This window comes from Seriola aureovittata, chromosome 15 (assembly GCF_021018895.1).
Source record: "Seriola aureovittata isolate HTS-2021-v1 ecotype China chromosome 15, ASM2101889v1, whole genome shotgun sequence".
Lineage (NCBI taxonomy): Eukaryota > Metazoa > Chordata > Actinopteri > Carangiformes > Carangidae > Seriola > Seriola aureovittata.
Genome location: NC_079378.1, coordinates 14,756,149 through 14,769,849, shown reverse-complemented (window position 1 = coordinate 14,769,849; position 13,701 = coordinate 14,756,149). Strand labels below are relative to the sequence as shown.

The window sequence follows — 13,701 nt, the reverse complement described above, 5'->3', positions numbered from 1 at the left end:
GAATAGCCCACATTACTAACATGCAGCAGAGGGTCAGGAGTTTTCATCTATGATGAAATATTCCAAAGTGCAGATGAAAATGTAGAACCACCAACCTAACAAGCTGATTTTCCCCAATTTTCCAACCACTATAAAAACAGGAACAATGACATTTTTGAAAACAAAACTAAGGTTTTATTTCAAAATATGTCTTTCTAACATTCAACAAAGGGCTTCGTTAACAGACAGCATACATATTTTTGTAAAAATATCAGTAAACAAACAAACAAATGCTAAATAACCATCTCATCAGCAAATTGTACTTTTTATAGTACAGGCAGTCTTGGCATTCAAATGGGTTTTAGTTAAAAAGTAGACTGATGCATATTTCAGTTGACTTGTTAGTGAAGGCAAATACACTGATCACAGATGGGAAGATAGAAGCACACACAAGAACATGCACGCACACTCACAGACACACGCACACACTCACAGACACACACACACACACACACACACACACACACACACCATAAATAGTGGGATGGTCCATTGTTCATGGACTAAAGTCTCCTTTAAACTTCTGATGCCAAATTCACATCCATAGCATCTTTGTAACAGGAGCAGAGGGATTCTCATCTCACAAGAATCTCTTGAAACAAATCAAAGTCATAAAAGTCAAATATTTAAGGATATGGTGAAAATATTTTACACAAATGTACAAAACAATTTCATAAAGAAAACAAAATAACAGTGCTGTTCATCTGCATTTCTACATGAACATCAATGTTCCAGCATAAATTATTTTCACTGACAGCAGTTCAGTATGAGCCTGTTCTGTTTACATATATGCTGGTGTGCTACAGACTGATACTTAAACCCACATCTGGATTTGGGTCCTATTTAGTGAAATTGATTAGTATGAAATACATTCAGGCATTATTTCTCCTTTTGCAATGGAACTTTTTTTTTTAGATATTTTCACATGACCATGACCAGACTTTTTACTGTTATTTAATGTTAATACAAAACATAACACGAGCAATACTAGCTGCTATGTGGTCAGTGTATTTTTCAGCAGGTCAGAATTTAGACAAACCTTGTGTTTACACATTTTGTCCTTCTTTTTCTTTCTTTATAATATCTGTATTACAAAAGTGGCAACTTTTTTCCCCATTTCCTGCTAAGGTAAATAATACTGTATATTCACTTCACATTCACAATGAAAACAGAATTGAAACTGGGGTAAAGAACAATGTACAATAAATATTTCTAACATGTAATCTGATGGTGTTTATGACAACACTGCTACACAAGGAATAAAAAGTGATACTCAAAACAACAACACTACTGTGGTTTTAGAAATAGTTAATTCTTAAGAATGTTTCTACTTATGAGTCCAGTTTTGATACTACAGTTACAGCATGGTAATAATAAGCACATGATGAAATAGCTTTCCTTTGTAAGGCACAGAGTTTTACAATGTTCTAGATATCATTTACAGATTTACACTTTCTCCAGTGAGTTGGGCTCAGCATAGTTAAATACCAGCTGATGAAACTAAATCTCTTGCTGACAAGTCTTACAATACTTTTCTAATAAGTCGAATCTCAAAAATGGTCCAGTTGTGCCTCTTTTCTGAACAGTTGTCTTGATGTGCCTCTGGGATCAGAGTCACCCAGGGCAAAAACAGTAAGTGTTTCACCCCCTCAGCTTGAACCTACAACGGCCTAAGAGAGAAACGATAATGAGTTATTTACCAATGAGAGTAAGGGAAATAAAGAGAGTGATGCAGGATGACCATGTTGTTACCTTTCATCACCACGGTCCTCTTCTACCCAGGCCACTATTTTTCCTTCCCAGCCTGGAACGATTGCTCCATCCAGGAACACCTGCACACAGACAGAAGGTTTTCATGTATGACTACTCTGCTCTTAGAACGATATTTACATAACATATGTATGTTGGAATGTACTTTTGCACACAGCAATGGCTGTAGATTTTGTCCCCCATCTTTAAGTGAACCACAAAAGAGTTTCTGCAGGGTTCTCCAAATTAATTACTAATGAAAAAATAAAAACCTCATTCAATGCAATCATGAGGACGAGTGGGGAAACAGTAGGGACAATAAATCTTAAATTATTTATCAAGTACATCAATTTATTCACATTTATATCTCTATTTTGTCAGTACTTCTCAACTATATATAACAACAATTCCTTGTAATCTAATTAATCAATTAATGTCAACTGAACTCAGAGAAGTGGAAAAAAATTACAGCACAAAAAATTATTAAAAAGCCTCCTGTGTGCGCAATGCACTGTCACATCAGTCTCAATTGTAATTAATACAGCTATAAGATTGCCCAACAGCCCACAACAACATAGACAAAAAGGTTATAACTAATACAATATAAAAAGTTTACTGTCTACAGCAGGCAAGAAAAATAATCAAGACCTTGAATTAAATTTAAGACTTTTTAATACCTTCAGAGATCGTTTTTTGAAGAAACTAAACTTGATGCTTTTATTGACTTTTCAAGACCTGCAGATATCCTGACAGGTTAGTGTCTAAAGCTTGGGATTACTTATTTTATTAAGTACAATAACTTTTGTCCCAAAAAACCATAGAATTTTCATTCAGACTAGTGTGCATTCTTACTGTCCTATGATTTATTTATTGCCTTTTCCCTGCCCTCTTTTACCTCTTCTTTCACAGTGCCAAACTCGGGGTCCAGGGCCTTGAAGTGGTACCTGTAGTTTCCCTCTCGATCCACAGCTGCCTTAACGTCCTTGAGAGTTACCTCACCGAGCCTGAACAATAATTACAAAGAGACTCACTCATTTTGTAACATTTCATAATTTTTTACCATTTTATTTTCTACCATTACCTTACTAGCCTAAATGTATGTGTTAGCATCATCAGTGTTTAGGTGAAGTAAGCAAAAAAAGAAGAAAATGCTAAATTTTTAAATATTTCAGAAAGAAAATATTTCAAACACACACACACACACACACACACACACACACACACACACACACACCTCTTCGGTATATTGATCATGGAAGGTGTTGGGGATTTTCCAGTGAAATAAAGGATTTTAGTAGAGGCAGAAGAACCACTGTGGGACTGACAAACCTCTGTAATGAACAGAAACAAAGTTTGTAAAAACATAAATATTCTGTGTATGCATGCATGAGGAGTTGGGGGGTAGATGTTGGAACAACTTACTTGTACAAGGCCAGGAGTCATTGTCTGTGTGTTGACCTTTGCGTCTTGGAGATTTCCCCCTTCCCTGTAGTATTTGGACAAATGTTGAGAGCCCCTCATGATTTTTAAATGTCCATATCTAACCATATCTAAGAAGATTTTATAGTACAAAATCAGTTTCGTAGTATACTCTTTCATTTCTCATTAATCAATTAAATCAAATCTAATTTCAAAGTTGCTATCAGCTAATTATTTAACAAGTCAGTAGCTATCAATTCAGTCTTTGTCATGGCCCAAAGACTGATTTCATACAACAGCCTCAACCATCAGTTCATATGACACCACTGGGCTTTGGCTCCAGCGCCAACAGTTTCTGAAAGACAAAAGTGGTTCGTAAGACTTGTGTGTGTTTATGCTTCCAGCTAAGAATTCGTACCCTGTGTGTATGCAGAGAATGCAGTCTGTCGATGAGTGATACTATTCCCTGCTCCAGGGTGTCCAGTGTATGGTGCTGTGGATCGTGGTCTCTGAAGTTGTTTCTCAGACTCCTAAGTGCATCTCTGAGCAGCTGAACCTCCTCTGCCTGCTAACAGAGCACAAACACAAGAACCCAGTCAAACACAAAAATCTAATCTTATCGATTTGTTCTTGTTTAAAGTCTTACACTAATATGTTTTGTGTATGTTAAGCATGCTCTGTGCCATGTTTGACTTATAAGATAATATATTTTCGAAAAAAAAATTGTCCTCCAGGTAATTTACAGCTCATAACAGTAAGAATGGAAGTTGTAGTGTCTCCATTGGTCAAATTAAAGTTTACAACCTAAATGCTGAAAGATGATAAATGCAAGGGTATAGCTGTGTGATGCTTTGTTAGCACCTGAGCATGTGGAAAAATATAAATAGGCCTATTGACTGAACAACCCTAATCATAGAAACAACACTTACGCCTGACATAGAGGGAGCTGGATTTCCAGAGTAAGAATACCCATTGTTTTCTGTGCTGGTGGGAATCTTAAAAAAGCAACAACAAAAAAAAGCGTTAGGTGCTGTGTATCGTATATCTTAATGTAATGTAATTCATGACTGTGTGGTGCAGATGGAATATGAAACCTAAAACTCAAGTCTTTATTAAGATTTAAAAAGAAAAGAAGCAGTACTACCTGTTGCGAATCACTACTCATTAGCTCCTGCAGCAGGCTGTTTTTATGCTCCAACTCTCTTTGCAATTCACTCTGTCAAAGAGACACAGAGTCAGACATCAAAACACACACTGATATAAACCTGCTTGATACAAAAACTTAAAATACACCTAGTCTTTGCCTTAGATTATAAATGTGTGTAGTTTATTGAATGAGCGAAAGAGGAAATAAGTAAATTTAAACTTACGTTCTCCTGCATCAAAGTAAGTTTTAATGTTCATTTGCGATTTTCATTTTGAGTTACTGATTAACTTTTGGTCTGAGATTTTCCCACCTTGCATTGAGGTAGACGGAGCAATTTGAGCTCACTGTAACTAAAATCCTAAAAGTTGCTAACGTACTTGCTGTGTTTGGCTTTCCTCCAGCTTGTGTTTCAGTTGCTGCAGTAGTCTGTCCTTCTGTCCTGTCTCTTTCTGCACCAACCAAAGTGAAAAGGTAGGGTTCATTATTTAGTATAAAGGCAATAAACAGATGCTGTGTGACATAAAGCTAGACAATTACACTAAGTTACAGCAACCTACTAAAAGAGACGGGTTGGAGTTCCTCACCTTGCATTCGCCCCACAGTCTGTTACATTCCTCCAGCTTCCACTGTACCTCTGCCTGCAATACATTTTCATAGAAGAGGAGAATTTGCAGTACACATAATTTATAACACAGTATTTTAAAGATTTGATATTCATTTTACTAAAAAATAGACGATTGTGAGACTGTAGTTTAGTTAAAGCGTTACTATATTCTGTACATTTTGGTTGTTGAGTTCATCCTTCGTCATGCTGGCTCTGAGAAGCTCTTGCTTCATCTGCAGTATTGAAGCCTCCTGAGTGCATAGCCTCTGCTGTTGGGCGTCCTGCATATTTACAAACCAATAGAACGTCAATTGATAAGCCAGCAGCTTTTCTACCGTACAATTAGAATTGTGATCTCTGTCTTACCTTGGCTCCCTGGAGGTTTCTCAACTCCTGCTTACAGCGCAATAGTTCCCTCTATGGCAAACAGTAAACAGCACACTCTGAATTAAACATTAATCACAGTATGCATTCCAGAAGTTTATCAGTAATAAGACAGCAGAGTCTTTTATTCCTAACAAAAGAAGAAAAAAAACATATTGAAAGTCTGAAAAGAAAACAAATGATACACTCATTTACCTTGAGCTCCTGAGCCTCCTCCATACTCTGATCCAAACGACTGCGAATGACTACCTGGAAAGAGCGCAAAAAAAGGGATGTGTGTTAGAACCACAATGGACTGAGAAAGAAGGGAAACTGATACCCGTGTCACCCTCTGACAAACACACACACATACACACACTCACACACAGTTAAGAAAAAGAAATGTGATCTGCACTAAACACAAAGAGCTCATGTAACAGAGCAAAGAAGACAGTGACACAGGAAAGAGAGAGAGAGAGAAAGAGCAGACAGAGGACAGAAAATGAAATCAAAGGATAAAAAAAAAATAAAATCAAAGGATGAGATTAACAGTACCAGCTGCTGTTCAGCGTTGCACTGGTCCAAAGTCAAAGACACATCCTGCTCATCCTCAGGCAGTGAGCCATGCAGCAGCAGGGCCTTAAAAACACAAACATGTGACACCAGTATGTACTTTGGAATGAAGTCGCTGTTTTCAGAAAAAGCTCTGACCAATTAAAGCAGTTGCTGGTAGGCGTGGTTGTGTGCATGATGTATAATCCCCCCTTCTGTACAGATGCTGCAACCAACCAGGAGCAGTCAACAGAGGAGCAAAACAGACATGATCTTAGACTGTTTTCACACCCAAAAACATTGCCAAGTGTGTTCTGGCCCCATCAAGCTTACTATAACTAACTGCCTAACTAACTATATGAGAAAATACAGACAACACACTCAGTACTTTAGCTTCAAATTAAAGGTTAGAAAGATTAATGTGGTTGAAAAGAAAAAATAGGACAACACTTTATATCTATGCAATGAGGGTTACCAAAATCAAATTAAAATATGAATGTACCTGTAAGGCAGACACCATTTTACGTGTCTCCTGCACCTCCTTTTCCAAAGTTTCACTGAGAGGATCCTCCCACGCCGTCTCCACTACAGCATGAGATGACTCAGCTGCACACACAGAGATGTACACACACAGAACGCTGTGTTACACATGTCCCGCGAGAAGTTTTGAGTTGTGCTGATGAAATGACATGCCGGTTTGTGGCGGGACAGAACTTACCACTGCTCTGCTGTTGTTGGCAGTCTTCCTGCTGTCTGTCTGAGTGGCTGCTGCTGGCTGGAGCCCTTGGAGATGACAGTGGACTGACAGAGCTGAGGCTCGAGGAGGACAAAACACTGATTAATCAATTTATTCCACAAAGCATGTGGGTGTGTGCATGCATCAGCAAAAAGACATAGTGTATGCTACTACATACTACTTTGACATGGCTGGGTGATTTCTTGATTTGTTGCAATGTATTGGTGGTAATACAGGATGCTTTTGGAAATGTGTAAGTAATAAACTAGGTAAACCTGTCTAAGACCTGTCTGTGACCACAATAAAATGACTTTCATAAACAACATATGAATGGAAATTGAAGCATACAGTGTCTCTTTGACAACTCTTTCAACTAATTATTGTATTGTTTGGTGAGATTCTGACAAATATTTGGACAGAGGGACCGTCAGAAAGGAAAGGGAATGCCACAGATGAAAAAAGCAACACATGAGAATGAGACACTTAATTTACCCTCTATTTCCACATTGCGTTGTAGCATTGTAGAATTGTTAATGGTAAAAGAAACATAAACTCACGCATACTTGCACAGGACTCCACACACACTTAAACTGCCTCACAGCGTCGGGTCTTACCATTTAATCTGCGTCCCCCCCATAGTGGGCTACAGTGCATAATACTTCCAAGGAGTCCAAGTTTCACCCTGCATGTGGGTCTCTGGCATCAGCATCTCGACAAACTCATGACAGTTTGTGATGTTCCTCACCCTGATACTCCCCGCCCCTCGCCCTCTAGCTAACAAAATGTTACCATGGCAACTGTCTCAGCAAACTCTGTTTCGCATCCCTCACTTAATTTAGCTACACATGTGATGGCAGTATCAGGTCGCCATAGCTCTGTTGAATGTCTTTCTCTCCAAACGAGACCATATCATCATTCTACCAATAATCAATGCATGCACTTCTCTCTTCATCATTATAAACAGACACACACACACACACACACACACATTTGCAGTCAGTTAAAAAAAACATACACACACACACACACACACACAGTGATGAAAAAGAACAGCACAGAAGATGACTTCAAACAGGACATGTGATTAGAGAAAATAAAGACTGATTATTTCTTTTTTTAATCATCTGCATCATCTGCTTACACACATAGACAGAGTGAAGCTTGGAGTACTAAAACCGAGGTCATATGCTCAGTCAGGCAGTGAGACACATAGACACACACACACACAGACAAATAAACCACAGAATGAAGTCTACTGTTTCCAAAGTGTGGAGAAGTAGGTGTTAAAGATGAAAGATAACTAATAAAATTAACTGCACGCAAAAATCTGAAATTCATCAACTGTACAGTATAAATAGCAACAAAATGGAGTTTGTTTTCTCACAAACAACAAGTTGTACAGCCTGATGTAAAATACACTGAGCAAAAGTCTGTTTTCTGTAGGAAAATGGACAAATAACAAGTTTAATTACATAACTATACCACTTGCCCTTGGGCCGCTAAACAGCAGTAACCTCTTTGATGAATTTAGGCCAGCAATGACCACAAGCTTTTACAGCTTTTATGTTTTATTTTTATAGTTTTATACTATCATCATAGCATTATTTAAAGTGACATGGTCACAGCATGATCCAGCCCATATGAGTGTATGAAATGTGAAAGTCGTTCCAACCTGTAAATGATATGGCAGATTTTACAGCTGTGTTTTTTTTTTTGTGAATTGAGAAATGAGCACTATCCTTGTCCTTAAGCAAACAGGTTCAAATGTTACATGTTGCATTTAAGAGCACCACTAGGCCTGTTATCTACTTTTCTTCTGAAGATATGGTGTTCACCTGAAAAAAATCTGACTTTTAAAATTATATTTCGAAGACACATAGAGGAACACGAAAACAGATCATGTATGTATGCATGCTGTTTAACTGCATGCTGGTTTAACTACTAAATTCAATGGCATGACTTTTTAATTATTATGAGAAACTTGAGCTCATGTAAAAGCAGATTACCAGCTAGGCTGAGGATTGTCCTGCTCATCTGGAGCTCCTCTTTCATACTGCTCAACCAGTGCACGAACACACACACTCTGTTCCACATCCAACCCCCAGCCACTGAAAGATAGCACACAAAGCAGAGGTGATTTATTTCTACAGTTTTGAGACAAACCATATTTCAGTAATTGAGAGGATGGTAATTTGGTGATCTCTGTTTGTCCACCAGAGGCCAGCAAAGATTGCACATGTATCTAACAGATTATTGCTGTGGCTGAGAACATTTGGGCATTGCAGGGGGATACTAACAAAGGTTTGTGAGGCAAGAGTTTGTGTCCATATGTGTGATTGTTGTGGCCTACCTGTGGATACGTGTGACACGAGTAGGCTGTGATGCATCAAATCGTGCTGACGCCAGTGCAGCAGCAGCACCTTGTGCTAAGGCAATGGTGGAGAGAGGGTTGTGGGTGGCATAGGGTCTTGACAAGCTCCTCCCACTTCCAGTAGCAGCCCTGTGATTGGCTGAGGGTTTGAAGTGGGCAGCCAGCGCCAGAATAATCCTCATTACAGATCTCAGATTACCATCGACAATGTCTTCAGACAAAAAATGAAAATATGAAAAGGTTAGAACACCTGCTCTCAAAATAAAAGGAAAGAAAGTGAGAAAATACTGAACTTTCAGTGATCTACCTCTTGAGGATATGTGTGGCATGCGTATGTGTCTGGAGGAAATGAACTGCAAGACTTGCTCCACATTCTTCCTGCTTTCCTCTTTGTTTTGAGGAGTCATATATACTCCCTCCAGGACTTCCCCAGCTACCAATATGATGGAAATTTGAGACAGAGAGAAAAAGGCATGAGCAATACCACTGTACAGTTCAAGTACAACTTAGACCATATTACATTTAAACATTCTGAAGTTCATGTGGTAAATTTTCACTTTTCATTGGAGAATTGATTTTGAAGGAAAATATATCTGGTAGTCCTCGCTGAAAATGTAATCATTATTAAGTAATCATAATAATAGTGTAAGTAGATAAACATCTAATGATCAGTTGTTCAAGTACAAATTGGTATCAAATAAAAAACAGGTAACAATGTAAATAAACTAATTCAACTTCCTGGCACAAATTTTTCATTATTCTTCATCTGCTATTACTATAATAAGTGGAGCATTTGTGTGTGAAAATGCCCAAGTGTGAATTTACCAACTATTTCAATGAGTTGTGTGAGAACCACCCCATCCTGCAGGTCATGCCTGAGGTCTGTGATAGGCTTCAGGCCCGGTTTCCTCCTCAGCTGAGAGTTCACCCAGGAAACATACGCTGCCAGCTGCTGCTGCAATCCATCAATCACACACACACACACACACACACACACACACACACACAAATCCAACAAACCATAGACCAGCACATACACAAACACACAGAACAACTCTTGTGAGGGCCAAATAAGGCTGAGACCATGGCATAACAAATGAGTTCCTTTGTTTATTATGCTGGCACAGGGGAGAAGGGGGCAGGGTCACCCTATTGTCCCACTGCCAATTAAATTTTACTTTTGTTGAGAAGGTCAGTCATATAATTTCGTGTTCAGTCCAGAGTTACATGGGTTAGTAAGTTTCACACCGTTCACCCTGGTTCACCCACCCCAACTTTACTGGTCCTGTCTAGTCACGTGACAGCCCGTCGTCCAGGATACGTGACAAAGAACGGACCCCATTTTACACAAAACATAAAATTTCACCAAACGCTAACCTCAAGATGATGGTTGGTGTGTTTATAGCTTATAGTCATACTAAATCTATATGGCAATATTATTTGCAGACAACCATTACACTATACGTTGTTGCTCGCGTAACCAAACCACACAGCCATAATTCATCTTTGGTCCAAACTGCATATTAAGGTGCAAGCGGAATTTGTCAATGATAACGTCAACATTAACTTGTAGAGACAAACTGCAGGACCTATTGTCTTTTTCACCTAAAATTAACCCATTGCAGTTTGCTTGTCTAACTGTTAGCAAATTTGACAGTCTTCCGCTTGGTAATGGTTAGCTAACCTAACTTAATAAACATTAACATCAGTAACGCTAGGTAAACGTTACCTCGTTAAAGCTCCCGTGAAGAACCTCATCCAGCAAACTTCCTCTAGAGAGTGAGGCGATCATCTTTTAATTCGAAAACCCATTTAAGCTAGCTAGCTGACTAGCTTCATTGGCTCTCACACGACTAGCCTGAAACAACGGGCAGATAACCCCCCTCGTTACTACCGCTGTACTCCAGCAAACGTCAACAAACTGAGACAATTGAGGGATCGGAAGCGACAGCTACCGTTACTCTAGCTGTAAAGCCGGTGTCAAATCACCGAGTCACACTGACAAACGGAAGTTCCGGTTACAGTTTTCAGAATAAGAGTACCATTGATGAATGCTTCCACAGTTGAAACTGAGGACATACTATCAGCTTGTGGTTGCCTGAAACAATATGTTAGCGATAATAAGCTTACGCTACACATTTTAGCTTCATAAATGTAGCCCAATGTATGATAAGTAAAGCCACAATTCAGAATTTCTTTGGTTCCAGGCTATATCTGTATGTGACCTCAGCCTTTTATTTTCTACCATTAAACCAGTGGTGGCATGGACAGCAGTAAGTAATCAAAATACTGCACAAGCACAATTTTGATGTACTTATACTCTGCTAGTATTTCTATTTTGTGCCACTTTATACTTCTAGTCTACTGCATTTTACTGGGAAATGTAGTTTTACTGCAGTAAGCTACATAACAGCTGTAGTTACAAATTCCAATTAGAGAAGTCCAAAACCTGAATAAAGGTTTGCGTATCAGAACTTTGTTTCTAATTTTGTCCTCTCACATTTATCTTCTCAGGACCACTGAGATTTGGTGACCCTTTGGAGGGCAACTACCCCTAGGTTGGGAATTACTGGACTAAACTAGCTAACTATATAGTTCAAACAGCAGCTACAACAGTACAATGCTGTTTACACATTGATGATTCAGTCTTAATTAAGTATATATTTTTTCTATTTCTTATGAAAATATCCCAAAATGCCCCACAGCGTGTATACTGGGCAGTAAGGTAGTGGGAATCAATTTCCCAATGATACAATGGCTGATCGGAGTAGCATGTTTCTATGTGAAAACTACAATACTCATTCACTGGAAAGTAAGGACTGGCTTAATGTAAGGGATACCTGGACTATATGTCGGCCACAAGCTTAGAAACATTGGACATTTGACTTGAAGGTCCCTGGACTTCAATTAGATCACTCCTCAATACCCCATCTCATTTAGTCACACATTCTAGAGGGATTTTGTTCAGTCAGTCGTGCTCATTTTTGAATTTAGTGTGATGTAATAACAGAAATTATGTTTATGTTGAAATGATATGGATTTATGTTTTTACAGCTGTATGTCTGATGGTAATCAGTTAAAATGTTAGCCGTACCTAGGTTTGCTCTGCACACTCTGCCCTGGATTGTTTTAGGGATGATGATGCTGGACTCTGGCCCTTAGGCCAGTGCCCTTGTCCTTTTTCATCCCCATAATGCTATTTTCATAAGCAATGAAGTTATTAGGAAAATGTGAAAGTAACAGTCACATTGTGTCATTTAAAACTAAACTGTCAAACTTCAGATTTAGAAAGAGGTAATAAGGTTTTAAATAGGCATTTTGCCAAAAATGTATAATATTCAATCCATCTGTAATACCACCCAAGTTTTACCCATCAGTCATACTTGGTAATGACACTAGCATTCTGAACCTGACAAGTTGCCTGGGCTCAACTGCCAGTTTGCCCTGCATTTCAAAAGGTATCTAAAGAAATGTTTATTACAAACTCTTACAGTGCTATTTGTTTCTGTATGCTGCCAGCTTGCAGGTAAACATACTGTAAGATTAAAGAATAAAGAATATGAAGATAAAATCACATGAATATATACAGGACCAACATAACCATCATCGATATCAATTCTAGATAATATCAACTTACAGTAACTTTAAATATCCATGACATAACATTTGCATTCTTGTTCAGCTTATCAAACTATTTCCAGGTCCAGTTATTATTTGCATTTAAGTTCTATTTCATATTATAAATATCCATTGTAATAGCCTGTTAACAAATACAGTACTTCAGTTTTTAAATACCAAGTTGATTACATAATGTGCCATTTCACCAGGTTGCCCACAAGTTCTAACTGTAACACCTTATGGCTGTCATTCTATTCGGTTTAGATGGCTGAACATGGGGGGCTTGTAGGACAGGAGGTTGCCCAGAGATGGAATTGGTGCCTGAGTGTCTCTCTCAATCTGGCTGGACAGTTGCAAATGCTGCTTGGAAGTAGATTATAAAGACTGTGCAGAAACTGGCATTTCCATGGCGCAGAGATCCTGGATTTGACCTGCAGAAACAATGCAAGATAGAGTAATGTTACAAGAACTGGTTGTTGAGTTTGCATGCATGCACAGCAAATAATTATAGCTGACAAGCTGCTTCTTCTGGCATTAGAGAGTAGCTAAAAGAATTTGTCAAATTGAATTGTCAATTAACAGAATTGTCAATTGCCAATTAAGTAATTGATTAATCATTTAAGTATTTTCAAAGATTAAATGCCAAATAAACAGTAGTTCTAGCTTCTCAAATTGGAAAATGTGCTGGTTTTCTTGGTCTTCAATGACAGTTGTCACTATAATGTCACTGATATCTTACAGGCAGAACAAGTAATCACTTGCGCTACTTGAGAAAATAAGATTTATCGATAATGAACGTAATGGTTTATTGGATACCATGGACATCTTTGATGGGTTTATTGTAAAATTTTACACCTAAATCATGGAGTCTATGTTCCATACTTTTTGGATGGAGTCAATTTTAAGATACATTTTCCATTTTAAGATTGATCCTGTTGGTTGATAGCAGCATGACTCTCTTGATTGCCATTTGATTTTCTACAGATACTCAAGGTCTGCAGAGTATGAATCCTGATTTTTTACTTTATACAGTACTTGGGTTCATGACAAAATACTTGAGAAACTCATGCCATTCCCAATCAGCTGTATTTTGGGTTACAGGC

The 13,701-nt window shown here is 38.3% G+C and overlaps 2 protein-coding genes across 9 annotated transcripts in view; both read right to left on the bottom strand.

The window, feature by feature from the left end:
- Positions 1-151: 151 nt before the first annotated feature.
- Positions 152-10,934, bottom strand: LOC130182401 (dixin-like). 3 transcript variants are annotated; one of them, XM_056397307.1, is made up of 21 exons: positions 10,710-10,934; positions 9,806-9,935; positions 9,288-9,413; positions 8,960-9,191; positions 8,616-8,717; positions 6,592-6,689; positions 6,376-6,479; positions 5,877-5,960; positions 5,538-5,591; positions 5,325-5,375; positions 5,135-5,239; positions 4,939-4,992; positions 4,732-4,803; positions 4,352-4,423; positions 4,137-4,202; positions 3,626-3,772; positions 3,211-3,274; positions 3,023-3,119; positions 2,684-2,792; positions 1,792-1,871; positions 152-1,709 (listed from the first exon to the last, which is right to left on the bottom strand). In XM_056397307.1, exons 1-21 carry the CDS (start codon positions 10,770-10,772, stop codon positions 1,700-1,702), a joined length of 1,920 nt encoding a protein of 639 aa, XP_056253282.1. In that variant the 5' UTR covers positions 10,773-10,934; the 3' UTR covers positions 152-1,699. The 3 variants fall into 3 exon arrangements, with proteins under 3 accessions (XP_056253282.1, XP_056253281.1, XP_056253283.1); XM_056397306.1 differs by having other exon boundaries at positions 3,626-3,775; positions 10,710-10,931; XM_056397308.1 differs by having other exon boundaries at positions 3,626-3,775; positions 6,592-6,683; positions 10,710-10,931.
- A 93-nt stretch (positions 10,935-11,027) lies between these two features.
- Positions 11,028-13,701, bottom strand: part of LOC130182400 (cilia- and flagella-associated protein 54-like) — a 38,254-nt gene continuing 35,580 nt past the window's right edge. For 4 of the 6 annotated variants that reach the window (XM_056397305.1, XM_056397302.1, XM_056397304.1 and 1 more), the window contains one exon: positions 11,028-13,029. In XM_056397305.1, coding sequence (XP_056253280.1) covers positions 12,974-13,029 — 56 coding nt within the window. In that variant the 3' untranslated portion in view covers positions 11,028-12,973. The remainder of the gene's footprint in view (positions 13,030-13,701) is intronic. The other 2 variants (XM_056397300.1, XM_056397303.1) reach the window with 1 other exon arrangement.